At 34.0% G+C, this 19,319-nt stretch overlaps 1 protein-coding gene across 34 annotated transcripts in view; it reads left to right on the plus strand.

The window, feature by feature from the left end:
• Positions 1-18,296, plus strand: part of EPB41L3 (erythrocyte membrane protein band 4.1 like 3) — a 134,090-nt gene extending 115,794 nt beyond the window's left edge. For 10 of the 34 annotated variants that reach the window (XM_087931120.1, XM_087931112.1, XM_087931109.1 and 7 more), the window contains 12 exons: positions 6,335-6,388; positions 6,872-6,907; positions 7,761-7,952; positions 8,035-8,109; positions 9,701-10,408; positions 10,894-11,016; positions 11,688-12,041; positions 13,147-13,278; positions 13,743-13,841; positions 15,491-15,571; positions 15,821-15,937; positions 17,313-18,296. In XM_087931120.1, coding sequence (XP_087787246.1) covers positions 6,335-6,388; positions 6,872-6,907; positions 7,761-7,952; positions 8,035-8,109; positions 9,701-10,408; positions 10,894-11,016; positions 11,688-12,041; positions 13,147-13,278; positions 13,743-13,841; positions 15,491-15,571; positions 15,821-15,931 — 1,965 coding nt within the window. In that variant the 3' untranslated portion in view covers positions 15,932-15,937; positions 17,313-18,296. The remainder of the gene's footprint in view (positions 1-6,334; positions 6,389-6,871; positions 6,908-7,760; positions 7,953-8,034; positions 8,110-9,700; positions 10,409-10,893; positions 11,017-11,687; positions 12,042-13,146; positions 13,279-13,742; positions 13,842-15,490; positions 15,572-15,820; positions 15,938-17,312) is intronic. The other 24 variants (XM_087931119.1, XM_087931117.1, XM_087931125.1 and 21 more) reach the window with 12 other exon arrangements.
• The last annotated feature ends 1,023 nt before the right edge of the window (positions 18,297-19,319 follow it).

Below are 19,319 nucleotides of genomic sequence, written 5' to 3' on the forward strand. Positions count from 1 at the left end.
ATTTTTGTCTGTGCCAATATGTTCAGATTTTTTTTTTAAATTTTTTGTTGTGTTGAGAGTGTAGCTTGAGCCCAGGGTTAGGCACAAGACAAAGTGTATAAGATGATAATTTTTACAAATTGCTTTTAGGTAATGAAAGTTTCAAATAGTTTATTTCAAATACAATCCTGAGTTGTGGATTTAAATTTATAACATTTTAGCTGAACAGGAAAAGTTCTAAATTACCTTTTACCCTTAAAAGGAATTTAGTGTTTAAAAAGTTTTGTATTGAAAATGAGACTACCATAGATCCAATCTGACTTTCTTGGAATAATCCCATCTATCGAAGAATAGCCAGGAAATTGTGTTTACTTCAGCCCACAAAGCTGCATAGATGCAGACACAGGAGTAGAGCACAACTGGAAAGTGTTTCTATTCTGTACTTCCCTTACTGCCAGAATTATTTATTTGCTTAGAGCATTTTAATAAAGCTTATAATCAAAGTGAAGAACATTCTTAACCATGTTTAACAAAGAAGTATTCTAGTCTAGCGATAAGTGTTTTATAGGATTAATGAAGCCTAGTTAAGACAATTCTGTCTCCTAATACAAATTAAATTTTTCTTCTGTAACATAAAATTTGAACACTGAGTTGTAACATACAGTGAATAGTGTCAAATGTATACGATGCAAGTACTTTATAAGCATCTTTTAAGTAAATCACAAATTTTTGAATAAAAACATTGGCATTTTGCAAATTGTTAAATTAAAATTACCAATCAACCCAAATAATAATCTGAAAGTACCGTATATGTTATAATTCATTGCAAAGCAAACTTGCTTGCCAGTAAGTTTAAATGAAATCAATAAGATTTATGCTAAATAAAGTTCAGCTGAGATGGGATAGGATGGGTTTTCTAGTTTGTTTGCTTTAGATTGGCTTGGTTCAGATGTGTAAAATCATGATTTGGAACTATGCAGTTAGACTTGTGTTTGCTTTAAACTTTATTCATACCAATTCAATTAATTATTTTGTTTGTATAGAAATTATAATGTGCTTCAATATTAGCCAATATATGGCTCTATGTATGCCAAAAGGTGAGTTTCAGATCAACAAACTAGTTGGCAATCTTGGGTTGAAAGCTATAAATATTCTTACACCAAATCATGTTATTATATATGAACCAAGCTTGTGATTAGACCAGGACTAGCAGCTGTCTGCTAGATTACACCGATTTGTGCCTAATCCAGGGTGGACATGTTGTTTGGACATATTGCATGATATTTTCTTTTGAATCTTGGCATGTCTCCATTACATCAGCAAAACAAAACACAGCAGTTATGATTATAATAAGCTAAGAAAAATGTCTGCTTTTAAATTTCAGCAGTAGTTCCAACAAACTGCAAGTTGGTGAATGGTCTAGTATTATTTTCTTTGAGAAAAAGTCCCTTAGAGCTGCCTAAAATCTCACTGTAGAGTTCTGCGTTACCTCCATGTCTTGAACCCATTTACCTGGGAGTACAACCTATTGAATTGAATAGGGTTTACTTCTGAGTAGATACATACAGCATTGTCCAATAAAATTTTCTGCAAGAACAGAAGGAACTCCATTCTAAATAATACATCTAAATAATAAGTAAATGTTTTGGATTTTAAAGTGTTCTCTGAAGTAAAAATGGTTAAACTAGGATAGCTTGAGCTATCTAGAATTTTAAAAAGCAACAAGCTAGCAACAGCTATAACTCTAGATGCAATTTGTGAGTTGCATCTAGAGTTATAGTTGGTGAAAAGACAAGATAGTAAATGCAGGTCCTAATGATATGGCACATAAAAAGAGACCAGGATAAACTGCATAGGTATACCATATATTCCTTGTAATTTATTCAGGATCCATACAGTAAATTGTAGAATTATGACTGATTTCAACTGCCGTTCTAATTAAAGGAATGTAGTATTTTGAACTGAAGAAACGCTTTAATTATTACAAGGTAATTGCTGACTGCATTATATTTAATTGCAGTCTATTTAATAGGACCTATTCCCAAATATTAGTTTGGGACCATATTCGTTTTAACATTAATTCTTATTTTATAAAATGAAATGGAAATAAAAGTGTACCCCAAAATTAATAAATTTATTTAGTTGTTTTAATGAAATTGTGGTGACATAGTTTTATGTTCTTTCTTTGAAACTGTTGTCTTCATTTTTTATGCTGTAAATACATTTGACTGCCTCTTCCTTTTAATAGGAATTAAGGGTGTGGCTGTTATAAATATATCCATATTAAATATATCAGTGCAAATTTTGTTTAAAACAACAACTGTTCTTGGTAAAGTAAGTCATGTCAATAAGCACATTTGGATTTGAGAGCATTTCATTGATCATCTCACAAAATGGTTCTCATTGAAAAGGGAGCTTAGTTTGTTTTTCAAATAATTGCTTAGGAAATTCATTCTGACTTGGCTGGTCATAAAATATTGTAAATTAAAATTAAAAAAGAAATAAATGGTAAACTGGTAGTGTTTCCCCACCCCCACCCCACACATGCATCCCATAATGTACCTTGCAGCTGCTAATATTCCTGCAACCCTTGCTGTCTCAGTGCTATCCTAGTCCTTAACAAAGTCAGTTTAATGCATGTAATGCAAGGGCTGGTATTGGTGACATAGTATTTCTCCTTGTCAAATACATGTGAATATAGGTGTAGTTGAACCCAAGGTAGTATGTCGAAAAAAGAAGTAGGCTGATTATAACTCTGGTTATATACTTTGAGTAGTCATTTCTATATTTATACATACGAATGATTTGCCAGCACAAAGACACTACTAGGAACTCTGTAGTCAAGGAGTATGTTTGATAGAGGTGAGCCCCATGTTGTCAAACTTCTGGATACAACTTCCAGTCTCTTCTCAGTTCCATAAGGAACAGCATGGTACTTAACGTACTGTGTCAGGGCAAACTTTTGCTAGAGGAATGGAAGAGGTTCATAGAAGTGCACTGATGAATATTGAAAGTCCATAGTTATGGGTAAGCAACCTGTTCCTTTGTGTATTCACTATGTATGGGTAACCTAGCAGACTTACTTTGATCTGAGGCTCATACTTCTACTAAGAAAAAATTGGAATGTTTGCAGGTATTCCCCCAAAATGTATTCTTATACGTCTGATGTTGTTGTGGAATGTATTTTGGCAATAGAACCAATAGCCTGGATAGTGTTAAATTGGTATCTTGAACACAATGGTTAAAAAGATATTAGAACGTTACTTTTTCAGTGGTGAGTACAAGAGAAGGGAAGAGCAAATATCTGCATAAAAAGCCAGAGCTCACTTAATTTTATAAAGTGTGAATGGCTTTCATTGAAGTAAACATAGAAAAACTATAAAAACCTAAGACAGAGTTTCTATGCAGCTTGTAGTACAGCAAGCCTTTTAGTAAGAATGATAGGCTAGTAGAAATTACAATGTCAGTTCAATGGTGTAATGCCTGGATGGAAATCCTGAGATTTCCTGTAAAATGGAATACTGTGCTACGAGTTGTAAGATATCTTCAACAACATAAGAAAACAAGATTCGAAAACATAATTTTCTGGGTAATATTCATACTACAAAGGGAATCTTGACGAAAGATGAGGAATGATATAAAGCAATGTAGTAAGAAGAAACTGTGTTACTGTAGAGAAATGATTCCTTCCATGGCTGAAAGAAGGCATTTCAGCCATCCAGAGATGTTTTTGGGCAGACTACTGTTACACAGCTCTAGTGAGAATTTTAGGGTGACACAAAAACATCTGGTTGAGCACATCACTAAACAGATGTAGTAATCCAACCAAATGCAATCTACTTGCTTGTACAAATCAAATAATCAATTTCTGGAATGAACAAAGTGAATTGCAATGAAGACAGGCTAATGTTAAAACTACAGCAGCAAAGCAACAAAAAATGTAGATTCCATCCATCTTCTTTCATATAACAGACATCTGGTATACCGATGGTTGCCATTTGAACTGTATGAAGATTTAAAAGCACCTTAATGTATGGACAACTTTGGAAATGATAAAACGTCTGAAGAAATTGGTAAGGAAGCAGTGATCCTTTGGGGATTAATTGCTCTTGATAGACTAGATTCTGTTTTCGAACTTGGAAGGATTTAACACCAGATAAGAATGTTGCTGAAACAGGAGATACTAAAAAGATAAAGAAGAAACCACCATCATAGCGTTGGCAGAGGAGTGACAAGAGGAACAGATATAGGTAGTTGGAATATACATGGGAAATCTTCATGTGCGGTCTTATGAGCAGGATTGATACAGCCAGATCACCCTTCTTGCTAAATGTGGCTAGAATACACTGGCATCATTGTTAGCTTATATATTACAAAAAGATGATTCAGTGCATCTCATCTTCTAGACAAAGGCTGAATGGATTCCAGTTAATACATTTCATTGGAAAAGTAAAGAAAATATTTATCTGAATGGGCAGAAACTCAGAGTAGTGGCAGAAATGTGGAAGAAGAACTGGTGTTGCAAAAAAAAGAAAGAAAGAAACAATGCGAATACCTAAATGACAAATGTTGTAATAAGAACCTATGGTGCCAAAGACAAGCAGTCATAACCTTGAGGATAGGGAGTCATAACCGAATGATCTTTAAGCAACTGGTCATTAAGCTAGGACTTCATGTAAACATAATGAATGTGAAATCTTTTTCCTGCATTGAAATAACAAGAGAATTAACCTAAGAAAGCTGATGTTCATGGAGGCCTCACAGAAGCATGAAGGGTCAGCAGCTACCTTGGCCAGAGGTGTCTTATCAGCAGTCGGAGGAAGAAGATGGTGAAGGATGGCAGAATACAGGGCTACCAACTGTCAGAGGTGGGTGGGTGGGTTGGTTGAAGCTCACATAGTAGTCGTAAATGTGGGCAGGCTGGCAAATACCCAACTTTTCAACACATGACTGTGGGGCTGCTGCAACAGCTGTAACTTTGAGGACCAGTCATAACTACCATTTGTTCAGTGACATTTTAACTCTAAACTACCACTGAATGAATAGTCATTAAGCGAAGATTACCTGTAGGTAAACTGTTCCGTCAACTTAGTGATTGTTATTGCAATCCCAAAGGATGAATTAATCCAGTTGCATGCTTAATATATTACATTGTTTGCCCATGAAGAGGTTTTGAAGAACTGTAGAGGTAGGCGGCCTGACATTGTCCAGTTGTGTAGGTTTTCAATTCCTATGTGTCCCTAACAGCATGGCAAGGGATTATCTAGTTGTAGTCCAAAACGTTTGGGCTGCATGTTATATATCTACCTACCTATATAGAATAACCACTCTGTCTTAAATGAATATTTTAAAACATATTCAGGCCTTTGGATCATTGTATAGCTTGATTTTTTTCATAACAACCCCATTCAGTGTTTTATACATTTATTTTAAAGTATTTTTTGAAATCATTATTCATTTTGAGACAGTATTAATAAAATTAAAGTGTTCATGGTACATATTAGGATGTATCAATGCTGGATGGATAATGCTGTGCTTTGTTTACTTTGATCATTTGTACTTTCTAAATGTTACTTAAAATACATTGCTATGTTTTATAAGCACTGATAGAAAATATAGCTTTACATAACAAAGGATTTTCTTGCAGCTACATCATATTTCATTGTTGACAAATGTTAATTCTGTTCAAGATATAGCTAAATTTGTTCTGTTTATGTGTTTGTTAAAACTTTGCTAATGCAGACAGCCTTAAAACCATGTGAGAAAAAACATTTGTGCAAATAAGGGGCTAAAATCAAGGGACTGTTATAATAGACGCGCTAATAGATTTTCCTTCTCTAAATGAACAAATAATAGAACAATATTTTTATAATGTCTCATTAAAAGTACTGTACAGAGCTTCCCCCATCCCCGAAATTATAGTTAGAGAAGTGCAATTTTCACATTTTATTGCTTATTAAAATCAGTGGCTATCTTTAGAAAAAAATAAAGAAAAGTATCTTCTTTTTCTGATTTGGTTTTGTTTGGCTAACCAATCTCAAAGATGGCTTAAATGGTGTTCCTGCACATTGCAGAGTATTGTACTAGGTGATCCTTTTGCTCCTTCAAACTCCACAATTTAATGATTCTGTTTAACACAAAAACCACTACTTTGTATAGTATGCCTTGATCTTAATGCTGTCTGATTTGTTGTTTTGGATTATGCTTCTTTTAAATTGTCATTTGTTTGAAAAATGTTTAAAATGCAGCTCACAAGAATGTAGATTTGACAATTCAACCTATGATTTTGTTTAATTACAAATTGGATTTATTTCTTATTCTTGCTTTCTTCTTGGAATCTGGTTATATAACACAGACTGATAGTGAAAGGACTGATACTGCAGCAGATGGTGAAACCACTGCCACAGAGGTGTGTACTCTTGCTCTGAATTTATTGTCAAAGAATGTATCATGTTCCTTAGATATTCTGAATTTCAGCATAGTTGATACCCCTTAGTAATGAAAGCACTGTAGTATTGAATTGGCCAGGCAGATGCTATGCAAGACACCCCTCCTTCAAGTAACCAGGCCTCCTTCAAGTAACTATGCCATGTAGAGATATATCCTATGACAGTACATAAATAGTTTTCTATATGAAAAAGTTTTCCACTAATTTCAGTTATCTCTGTTTATATATACATTCTGGTGACTCCCAGAACATTTTGTGATAGCTTTTAAAACAGATGCATCTGGGTGGAGGTTTATGCCAGGAGAGGTTTCAATACCTATTACATATGTTGTTCATTTGATGAGTATGAACCATTTAAAAATATCATGATGATGATAATTATAGTCATTAAATGATTTTTATTAGTAAAATAATATTTTCTGGTTTTTTTCTCTACCTAAACAGTCAGATCAGGAGGAAGATGTTGATCTCAAAGCACAGGCAAGTGAAAGAATGCCTTGCTTTTTTGTGTGTTTGTTATCCTCCATGGCTAAACTGCTTGTGTTTATTCATATCCCCACAATATTTACAAACATTGCTTAGAACAGCATTTTTACATTCTTTGAATATTGTGGTCCTCACATTTTCCTTTCTTTTTCAGTTTTTTCAGAATAGTCTGATTAAGCGCATACAGGGTGAAAATGTGTATATCAAACATAGTAATCTTATGTTAGAGGTTGGTATGGGTATATATTAGTGCATGTATTCTATGTGTGTTTTAAATATAGTAGTTAAGGTGTGAATTTGTATATGATGCATGATATGTGCATTTTTACTTGCTAATAAATCAAATGTTAAGATGAGGATTTTCTGTTATACTCATTTTTACAACTCTGTTGCATATGTATATAGATTTTTAAAAAAATTTCTAGAATGTGTGCAAACTATGACTCCCCTAAAAGTATTTGATGCTCACATGAATGAGGACTACTTTACACATTGCATATTGAAGTGTGCCCAGGAAATGTTTTCCACCTACAGAGCAATGTACACAGGTGCTAGTGAATGCATATTAACATAGGCTCAGTTGGCAGGGAGCTTGGATTGGCTGGCAACCTCTGACAGGAATCCTACCTAGTGGCAAATGTTCTTGCCACACTGTTATGTGTGAAGTGTCCTAAGAATTTCTGTACATTTTTCCTTTAAAACACCAGTTTGCCAAGAGTGTTGTGTTAGTGCCGTGAGAGCTAATCTCATCAAGATTTTTTGGTGATTAACTACGAAAATATATTTGTTTTTCTGTCATGCCAATTCAAATTTTAAAAAAATGCTGCACTCCCCTTTCCGAAACCAGGAACTAGATAAAACACAGGAAGATCTGATAAAACACCAGACCAATATAAGTGAGCTGAAACGGACATTCTTAGAAACCACCACAGATGCCTCAGGGACCAATGAATGGGAGAAGAGACTTTCAACGTCACCAGTCCGGCTTGCTGCAAGACATGAAGAAGCTCCTATGATTGAACCACTTATGCCTGACGAGGTGAGTGCATATCTGCCGATTTTTCAAGAATCTATACTCCAACCTTCTCATGGATTTTAATGATAGATATGTTGTCCTCTAGACCAAAGAAGATAAAGAAAAATTTGAAAAACGCATATTTTTACAGAAGGAAAGCACGGCCTTTCTTGATTCTCAGGTAAAAAGGTGTATTTTTATTACTGAAAGATGCTGCATCTTAAAGTGCTAATTTGATAAATACATCATATTTCTTTTGGCAGTTCCTTTTTAAAGGTTTGGTTAATATTTCACAAAGATTTCTGATTTAGATTTGTTTTCAGATTTCTTCACAGTTCTCAGAGCTTAGAGTCTCATTTCTTCCCTGGACATCTGCATATATACATGTTTAAACATCTTGGTAAAAATAATAAGCAATATCAACTGCCTTTAGAATCCATTTCATTGTAGCATTTTTTTAAAAATCAGATTTGCTTCTAACTGTTACAGCAAATATGTTTTCCAGATGTGTTTACGGTAAAGAAGCGTGCTTATCAAAATATTGCTTGAACTTCTTCATTCTTATGTGTGCAATTTTCATTGTTCAGGTAGAATCTTCAGAAATAGCAGCAAGAATCAAGTCTGTACATAATCAAGTCTGTATGTTTATATAGAAGTAGGGTAGGATACTGCAGATGAATGTACTTCACCTACTCCTGTTTAGTTTGATAGAATTCAGAAGATGCATTTCAGGCCTGAATGGAAATACTATGCTGATTGGAAATGCTCACAAACATTTCCAAGTTTATCTAGTGTGTTTCCATATATGCATTCAGGAAAGAAGGGGAATAACAATTGTAAGGTGATCCTACCCTATAAACTTTTATAAATCATTTTTAAAACGAGGAGGTACTGAACTAAAATGAACTAGAAAAAGAATTAACCATTACCTCCACAAGGTATATGATTGTACAAACAGCAGAATCTTGAGGTGCTTTTAGAAAAGCTGTATTTTCAATTATTCTATCACAAATCTGGAATATTAGAGGGGATCCCTGTGTTACTGTCTTTCACTTCTGTTTCTCTAATCATCTGCTTTTCATCTCTTTTTCTTAACTAAATATTAAGGAAAGCAACAAATTACACCGTGCATTTTGATTAGTAACATTATGGACTGTCATTCAGGAGCACTATTAAATATATGAAAGTATATGAAATTGATGGTACAGGATATACTTGCAATTGAGTATTCAGACTATAATGTATTAATTATATAAAGATATAAAAGCATTAGCGAACAATTAAAGACTGTTCTGTAACATTTGCAGTATTTTTGAGTACAAAATATTTTAATAAGCAGAATGATTCACCTCCATTTGTAAACTATTTGAAAGCATTTCAAGCACATAACTTCACAGAACTGGGATTGGAGTATTAAGCTATATTTTCAGATATTTGGGGAGTGTTTATTTCTCCAAACAGCTGTACTTTACACTTAAAATAACAGTGTTTTGTGTTGAAGAAAATTAAAAACTAAATGATTTTCACCCCCTAGCAAGCACTTTTAAAAATGTGTAAAATATTAAGATAGTATGGTGCCTCTTGCTGTATTATGTATTAAACTTAGTCACAATTTGAAATATTCATATTGCCTTCTGGCTTATGAAATACTTTAAAAATGTGGATGTTAATAAAGTAGCTATTGTAATTTCCTAAAGGTGTAATATTTTAGCTTCCTAACATAGAAGTAACCTCTTAGTTGTTCTAATTGAGCTTTTATATTTCAAATATAGGGCACTGAGGATTGGGTTATTGTAGACAAAGTACCCATTGAGGTAGTTGATGGTGAATCGAAAACCATTGTGACATACAAATTAATGACTGTGAGCAGTAAAACTGGTGACATCCCACCTGAGCTTTTAAAACATAGTATCACTGACATACAGAGCTTTGAGGACTTGGAAGGTGAATTGCTTTCAAAAGATGACACTAAGCAGAAAATGTATACCTTAGGAAAATCCTATGATACTGTTTCTGGGAAAACTGTAACCATGACCACTAAAGTAAAAGAGGGAGAAAAAATGGTTCTGCCATCATTTCAAAACACAGAGATAGCATTGCCAGAATCTGTGAAAATCATTCCTGTAGTAGCAGAATATGAAATTCTAGAACCAGTAACTGATGAGAAGGCCAGAAGATTATCTGATGCCAAAAGGAGGGTCTCTGAGTCATTGACACCAATTAAAGAAGCAGACTCCCGACTCCAAAGCCCAGATGAAGAAAGCTTGAAGAAAACACTGAAGGCAGACCAAGACTTGCAGTTGCCCGATACACTGGGAAGTGTACAGACAGCCAAAGCTGAGAAATCACTGGAGAGTGAACAACTGAAAGGAGAGACTTTTGGTTGGAAAATTAAACCTGTGAGGAAACATGGCAGAGAGCCATCTTTTACCATTGCTACTGCTCACTATGTCACTGAGTCGTCAGCATCAAGAGTAGTGGTAACATACAACTTTGATCCAGTTTAACAAAGCATGACTTTTTTTAGACAATATCTGCACTACCCTGCCTCCTAGTCCTTTTTCTGCTTGGCCTTATTTTGATAACAGCCAACCCAGCTTTTTATTATTTCTTCATGATTTAAGTCAATTAACACTGTACAAAGCTGACATTAGGTATTTAAACTAAAGATCAGTCTTACTGAAATATAGTATGCTGCTATTGCTTATTTTGAAGAGAAAATAATGCTTTTACGAGACCAGCAGAATCCTAGTGCTAATCACTTGCTTGTTTGTATTACTGCTTATATTCAGTACAGACTTGTGCTAATTTATTTTCCATTATTTTCTCTTTGTAACCCTGCCACATTTCCTCCTCTCCTTTATCTTTATTTGTGTCAATTAACATAAACTTGGTGTGTGTGTGTGTGTGTGTTTCTCTTTCTGTGTCCATATGCCTATGACTATATATTTCTCTGTCTGTTTAGAGAAAACAACTCTCCGATGAAAAAACTTTGGATGGTTCTGGTATCTTCACATTAATAGAATCTGCAAGAAAACCAACTGAGCTCATAGGAGGGGTTACAGCTACTTCACATAGCTGGGCACAGGTGGCCATCTGATTCATCTTTAGATTTTAATGATTATCCCTTGATGGTTCATAGTATTATTTTAGAGTAACACTGAGTTTTCCTTTGTTATTTTGCACATAAGTATATTTAGGATCTTCATGGAAAACATTAATGCACATGCTGGGTACTTTTCCTTCCTAAAGCAGTACATTTAAACTTGACATTCAGAAATGGGAGGTAGAAGTAAATTTGTTATTCTTGAGATAGAATTTAAGTGTATGAAAGTTAAAATTGGACTTCATAATTATTAGCGATATGCAGATATCCAGATTGAAAGGGCAGAATATAATTTGGAACATGCAAGGATATGAATGTACATGTCAGGTACATCTTAAGGCAGTTGCATCTTTTTCCTAATCACATGATCATGCTACAGCATGATCTAATTTGGTTTAAGGTATTTCTGAAGCATTTTTTATTTTAAAGGTAGTCCAAGCATGCCACATGTAAATCCAAATCACTTTCTGCCCTTCAAACTGAGGTCTCTTCAGAACGCTAGTGCTTATAAGAGAAACCACATGGAATTTCTGAGCACTCGGATCACCTGTACGTAAAGGAAAAGCATGCAAACAAACCCTTTGTCAAGTTTGATGGTCTTTAATTATAGATTTTACACATTAGCTTTTAATACTAACTTGCCTTTCCTACAGCGAACAGAAACAAAAACTGATGAGGAAAAGGAAGCAGAGGAGCAACAGCAGGAGGCCATCAAGAAGGTTGTGCAGGAAACTTTAATAGTCAAGGAGAAACATGTGATGAGTTTGCATGCAAGTGAGGATGCTACTAAGTTGGCTGGCCTTCAGCTGGATGCTACAGCACAGACAATATCTCATGTGACTTCTAGCATCAAAGGGAAAGAGGGGTCTGCTGTCACTGAGGGGGCTAAAGAGGAAAAAGCTGCAGCCCAACAGGAAGAAACTGCTACCATTTCTCATAATCTACAAGAGGAGCAGAGTAAATCAGCCCATATTTTGAATATGGAAGAAAGCAAACCTCTTTTTGAGGTAATTAAACATGTCTAATTTGCTGATTCTGAACAAAAAGATAAACTACTGTAAACTTCTTTAAGGAAGTTACGCAATGCATCTAACATAGTTATTGTGAGCAGTTTGTTTCTTAAGGCAGCTTCACATGCATTTGTTCTTCACTTGTATGGCTTGCAAGCTCGGTTTGTCCTTTTCATTAATTGTCACTGTTTGATTTAATATGATATTTAAATGTGGTGACATAGCTATTACATGGTTAAGCCTAGCTGCCTGAATAACTCTAGTCGCAGGTACAGCCACGGCGTCCCTTGATGTGTGAATACTAATGTCCAAGTTAATGTAAAATAGCACATAGTCCATATGGAAGGCATGAGCATCCAAGGAAGGATGCAGAAATTCTCTTTCCTAGTGATTTCTGCTATTTAATTTTCTTCCGTGTCTCCCAACTGGTATACATGCAGATGTTAAAAACAAACTTTGCCTTCTCCCTTAACTCCTGGGACTCTTTGCAAATCACATTGAACATTTTAAAAATTAACCAGGAAGCAACTCAATGCTTCTTTACATGCATGGCATTTTGATGCTTGCTGCAACGTTCATTTTTAGATTTATTTTTTTCTTTTTATTTACTTTTTAGCATAAGTACTCTTTAAGAAGCATTTTGGGCTAAGTAATACAGCTAAATGCTGATACTAGAATATATTTTATTAGAGCAAAGAGTGAAGTATAACCTTTCATGGAAAAATCACTACCTGTTTCTTTATCTTATCTAATTTCAAATCTGAAAGCACTTCCCAAATAATTTATTAGAATGTTCTAATTGTAAACTGCCGTATTATGCAACCTTTTCATGATTTCAACTGTGTTTTAAATATTTAAAGGAAAATAAGCTCATGTAACTTTGGGCTACAACAAAATAAGCTTTAAATGAAAAATGATATATGCTAGTTAAAAATATGTTCTCAATTTAGATATAAATAATGGTAAAAATGCTGCTTAAGTGTAAGTTTACGTACTTTAAAAATATTTCTTATTATGCAAGAAAATTCATTTACATTTTATTCTGGAGTACTAGAAAATCATCCATTTTAATGTGTCCTGCATTTACATTTCATTGGAACAGTCATCCATTGCGAAGACTGAGACAGACAGTTTGGGCAGTGCTTCTCCAGGTGGAGAGAAATTGGAAATTTCTATGAAAGAAGTACCAGTTGTCCATACTGAAACAAAAACTATTACATATGAATCATCTGAGGTAAGATACTAAAATAAAAAGATTGGAAAAACATAAGGAGATTCTACAAACAATAAAATTTGCACTGAACCTGACAGATTGGTGACAACAGCAACATACATAAAAATTAAACTTTATTTGGACTAAAAATACTCTGATAATGATTTAAGACCAATTTTTTAAAAAAACCATTATGTTGGAGGAAAAATTTTTTGTTCTCATGATGTAAATATTTTTAAACACTTATTGAAAAAGTTGTTGGTATAATAACATTAAAATATTGAATACATGAAAGGTGCCTTCGAAATGAATAAACACATGGATTTTAAGAAGAAAAGATGGATACAATATTGCTAATAGTCATTCTTGTCTGGTTTTCAGTCCTAAACAAGTGGAAAACTGAAAGAAGTGAATGTTTGTCAACTTTATACAAATAACTGCAATCTTGAATGCATTTATCATTTCATATGATTTTTTTTTCTTAGGTGGATTCTGGTGCTGATTCTGAACCAGGAGTTCTGATGAGTGCACAGACCATTACTTCTGAAACTACTAGTACTACAACTACTACACATATCACCAAAGTAAGTGTACCACAATTTTTTATCCAATAAAGGCATAGGTTTATTGTTAAATATATAAATATCTGAGTGAAACAACTGAAGTAATCATTTGTTGAATGATAGAAGCCATAGTTACATATGCTTTTTTATGGCTTAGTCTCTTTTTTAAAATGTATTAAAATGCAACACATTAAGAATAAATTATGTGGCTCTGGGCTTGGGGTTCATTGGCTCAGAGAGAATTGCCATCTTTGGTCTTGGATGGGGTGACACTACTCCAAACAGACCCTGTGCGTAATCTAGGAGTTTTCCTAGACTCATGACTCCTGAACAAAGAGCAAGTGACAGTTGTGGCCAGGAGGGCCTTTACGCAACTGCAGGTTGGACATCAGCTATGCCCTTTTCTGGACCAACAGTCCCTACTCACAGTCACTCATGCCCTAGCTACTTTCCATCTTGATTACTGCAATGCCCTCTACATGGAGATGCTCTTGAAGAGCATTTGGAAACTTCAGTTAGTGCAAAATGCAGTGGCCTACATAGTTTTGTGCAGACCCGGTGTGTACATTTCACCTCCTGCGGGGAACTGCATTGGTTGCTGATTTGTTTCTGGGTGCAATTCAAGGTGCTGGTTGTCACCTTTAAAGTTGTTACCTTTCATGGCTTGGGACCAGGTTATCTGAAGGATCGTCTTTTGCCGATCACATCTAGCCGACCCATCAGAGTGGGGAGGCAGGGAATGTTGCGGATCCCATCCCTGAGGGAGATACACCTGATGGGACCCAGAAGAAGGGCCTTCTCCATGGTGGCTCCCTCTCTCTGGAACATCATTCCCTCAGGGATTAGACTGGCCCCTACTCTTCCGGAAGGCACTGAAGACCTGGTTCTGCCAGTAGGCCTGGAGAACCCAGACCCCATAAAATGGCTCGTGTGATCTGTTGTTATGGGGGTGAGGAGTGGGAGTTGGGGGGTTATTTTTTTTCCAGATTTTGTTCTATTGTACTTTATTAATTTATTTGATTGATTCTTTTTGTTAGTTTTTATTTTTTATTTTAAATATTATTTTACATTCTGTAAGACGCCTCGAGTCGCCATGTGCAAATAGGCAAAAATATAAATTCAATATAAATTAATAAATTAAAAACTGACCCAGAGTTCTTTATAAACTAACTCTAAATTTTAGGAATAAAATTCAACAACACACTGACATCTTTTAAGTTTTAACTGCCTTAACAATGTTAAGAACATTGGATCATTGTAGAATTTCCTGGGGCACATATCCAAATCATATAGATTAATGCACTTTTTGGTGTATTGCCTCTTGAGCATAAAAAAAACTATCACTATCTACCTGTCTAATAAATTCCAAAAAGTGTTTATAATGTAGTTTCTATTTAACATTATGAGAGAAAACTTTGAGATCAGAAGTTTGTTCCTATCGCACATGCACATTGCACACTTTTGAATTTGGTATTTTGAACATTAAACAGCATATCGATCATATGTATTATTTAAGTGTTGAATACCATTTTGCAATTAGCAACCTGCTTTTAAAAAGAAAAGCTTGAACCATAGAGGCAAAAACGTTCTAATTTCTCAGAGAAAAAAAGCAGTAAACTTCCTTTGACAATATCTTTAGGCCTTAGTTGCTTTTTTTATCCCCCTTTAAGACAGTGAAAGGAGGCATTTCAGAGACAAGAATTGAAAAGCGAATTGTGATAACGGGTGATGCAGACATTGACCATGATCAGGTATGACATGTAAGCTTCTAAAATTAGCTCCAAATTAGTCTATTTTCTGTAAACTTAAAAGTCTGTTTTAGTGTCAGTGGGCCTTTAAAATATATTACAGTTCCGTTCAAATGTAAAATGTCTATTTTGAGTCACATTTCCTCATTTGGAAATTGTAAATTTAATCATGAATCTCTCTGCACCTTGCTACTGATCATGCATGTTCCACCTCCTTCTCCTTTCTGCCCTTCTGTGGTTTCCTTACGCTAGGCGCTGGCTCAGGCAATTAAAGAGGCCAAAGAGCAGCACCCTGACATGTCAGTGACCAAAGTAGTGGTACATAAAGAGACAGAAATCACACCAGAAGATGGGGAGGATTGACTACAGGTAAGAGGACTAGATTTTTTCCAGGCACTCACAGACTAGCATGTGACAAAGATCATTCCTTCTCCCAGAACCCATCATTAATCCTTTCTATTTATTCTTTCTGGCATTTGTACTATGCTTTGTACACACAGACAAAATGAATGATTTGGCTGATTAGATTAACTTTATGGAGTAGAACATTTTTTTCTTTATGTTAATGCCAGTTAGACAAATAGGAGAAACCCATTTGCTTGTGTCTGCTTGCTAGTTGCTGTGCATTTTCCATCAAGTAGCTCTGTAAGTTGACTGTCCTGAAGATTGCTTATGCACAATTGTGGGCAAAGAAAGCATTTTCTAATCATAAAATACTCTTCTGCCTGAGAAAGCTTGCAAGCGTATTGAACTGAAATACCAGTATTTAAGTTTTGTCTGCAAAGTTGTTTGCGAATAGCCTTTTTCAAACTGTTCATTTTTCTAAGTTTACTAATATAAGTTCTGGCAATTTTTATGATTGTTTCTTAAAAGGAGACAATAACATGCAATTTTTTTGCTGCTATCATTGAATAAAGGCATGGTGACAAATTCTAAATTAGCAATGGAGTGTTTAATGCAATTACTATATGCATGTGCTAGAATATGTTTGGCATACTAACCTGCTATTGCAAGATTTAGTGATACTTGTATGCTCTTAAAAAGCTGAATATTGTGTGTAAAAAAAGAATTTGCTTTTATTTTGTTTGAACGACTAATATAATCATTTCAAACTAGTTTTCCTTACGTCCTTATAAATTATAGATTATAAATCTGCATGAAAGATTAGACTTCAAAAATCAGTTGCTGTAGCTTTAGCAATAAGTGAGGAAGCTGAAAATAAGAGAAGGAACAAAGATGAGCCTTGGAGTATTAGTAGAGCCTGAACAACAACTGAATTATGGAATTATTTATAGAACAACATTTGGAAATTACAAATACTGTATTTATATAGCGTACATATAGCAGTTATTTTTATATGGAGTGTTACCTATGTTATTACATTGAATCAAGGCATTTTCTACATGGCCACTAATAACTACTCTGTTAGTTATCCCAAATATCAAATCTTTCTAATGCATATAGTTGGTCCTTTCTTACCAATGTTCCAAATTCAATGCCAATAGTTGAATTTGGAACATTGTTTATATAGATTTGTCATCAAAAGGTCTCATTAAAAAGACTATCAATATAATTGTATAGATTTTCAGAAAATAGAGATCTGAATTCAACTTACCATTTTTATGACTCATTGCATAAGTCTAGAGTTCTTTTGTGTAAATATTTGCAATTCTTTTTGTGACTTTATTTTTATTATTTTAGGTTTTTTTATTGATGGAATTTAACTATATTCTTTCCACTGCAGGATTAGAATAGCTTTCTTATGAATTTCATCAGTGGGAATATCAGAGCCTATGTGGAGTCTTGGTTCTAACCCAGCTGACTTGCATCTCTCCAGAGAAATTTTCAATGTGGAAGATTTTGATTTTAATTGCTAATTAAGGACACTGGCAGAAATTCCCCAGTTACAGCAATTTGAATCAGCTTTAATACTCTAATAATTGCATGAAACAACAAATTACAAAAATGCAGCATTTTTATTTTCCTAAATCAACTTTACATCTAAATGGCACGTTCATCAACAGTTAAAACAATTGTATTATGCTACACATAAAACAGCTCATGCCTTTACTATTATTGAAAGTCTAAACACAGTTTCTTGGTTGGGATGCGCAAAGTTTTGTTTATGGGAAATCAAGATCACACTACAATAGTAGAAGCTGTACAGATACTATATATATGTTTTATTACATTAGATGTGCCAATAACATACTTTATTCAACAAATAACTTGAATCATATACTTGTTATAATTTGGTTTTACTATTCTTGTTATATAAACAATGGTGAATCTCTAATCTTATTTAAATGCTTATAAAATATGCTTTGTTTATCTGATTTGGAACCCTTAATAGCTAATGATTTTTAGAATTGTTAAAGTTAGAAATCCTGCCATTACTTTTCTAAAGTCTCAATCTATAAATTTGCATTGTGATTATTTTGAAGAAAATGTATATTTTCCTTAGCATCTCAGATGTGTTCATCTGAAAATGTGATTTTTCAAAACCAAGTCATGTCCACTCTCAGAGAAAGATGTTTCTTTTGCAAGTCTAGTCAGTGTTCCTTACTTAGATCAGAGTTAAGCCTTAAACCGTACAGAACACATTGTTTCATTTTTATTATCACATCAGTTTAAAGGAATCCTATATTCTTTATGCTGTCAGTTTCATCACAATACATGCGAATGTATGTTTCTGCATAGTAAAATAAAAGTGGTAAATGCACCTAAATTTGTACTGGTCTGTGTCTAAAAATATTTTTGCTACATAGAATTCTTTATCGGCCAAGTGTGATTGGACGCACAAGGAATTTGTCTTTATTTATATTATATATATTATACTTAAATGTTGCTATTATTTGTGTAATACCAAAGGCATATATTATGTTAAAGAGATGTTCTTTCATACAATCTCAATATAGTTTAGGTAGGTACAAATATAAAGTAAGGGGAAACTGAAAGAAATTGTAAAAACGAATTCTGTTTGTTCAATTTTGTACATAGAACTTCTATATTATATCTCTATGTAATGTGTTTCATGTAAGTTTAATGAGGAACATGATTAACTAGATATTTTTGAGCACTAGCTTTAATAAATACTTTTGTATTTTATATTCTAAATCTAGCCAAAATGCTCCAAATGCTATATTGGAAGAATTCAATATGTGTTTTTTTGTGATCAGTGAAATGCTGAAGTATGGTGCCTTTGATGTTTGAATTTAGTTGCTCATTCACAATTCAGGCATGATATCTTTCACTGAATAGAAGATGCAATAAACTTTATTTAATAGGCTTTGAAATAATGGAGTATCTAAAATGTTATTTTTGTCAATAATAATAGTATACACACTGTCAGGCTCAAGTGCAGGAATTTTGAAGAAAGGCTATTTAAGATAGAATAGAATAAATATTTTGAAATAAAAAAGACAATTTAGAAAGAAAACATACAGGGTCTTTGCAGGTCTGGAGCCAAATGTCCAGTTTATATGTTCAGTGCCTTCCATCTATAATATAATTATAAAACAAATGACAGTAAGAAATAATTTTAGTAGCTAAATATTTTACTCAAGACACAGCAATAAATCATAACCTTTCACTCATACTGATTCTTACTGTAGAAGCTTTCAATTATAACAGAAAGTTGCTTTATTGTAAGTACAATTGAAGCCATATAGTCAAGATGAGTCCATTGCAGAACACAAAAAACGACCATAATTATAGCATCTATTTTCTCCAGAGATTAAATTCTAGGTCC

The sequence above is a fragment of the Pseudonaja textilis genome, chromosome 3 (assembly GCF_049901715.1).
Source record: "Pseudonaja textilis isolate UNSWEBS1 chromosome 3, rPseTex1.2, whole genome shotgun sequence".
Taxonomy (NCBI): domain Eukaryota; kingdom Metazoa; phylum Chordata; class Lepidosauria; order Squamata; family Elapidae; genus Pseudonaja; species Pseudonaja textilis.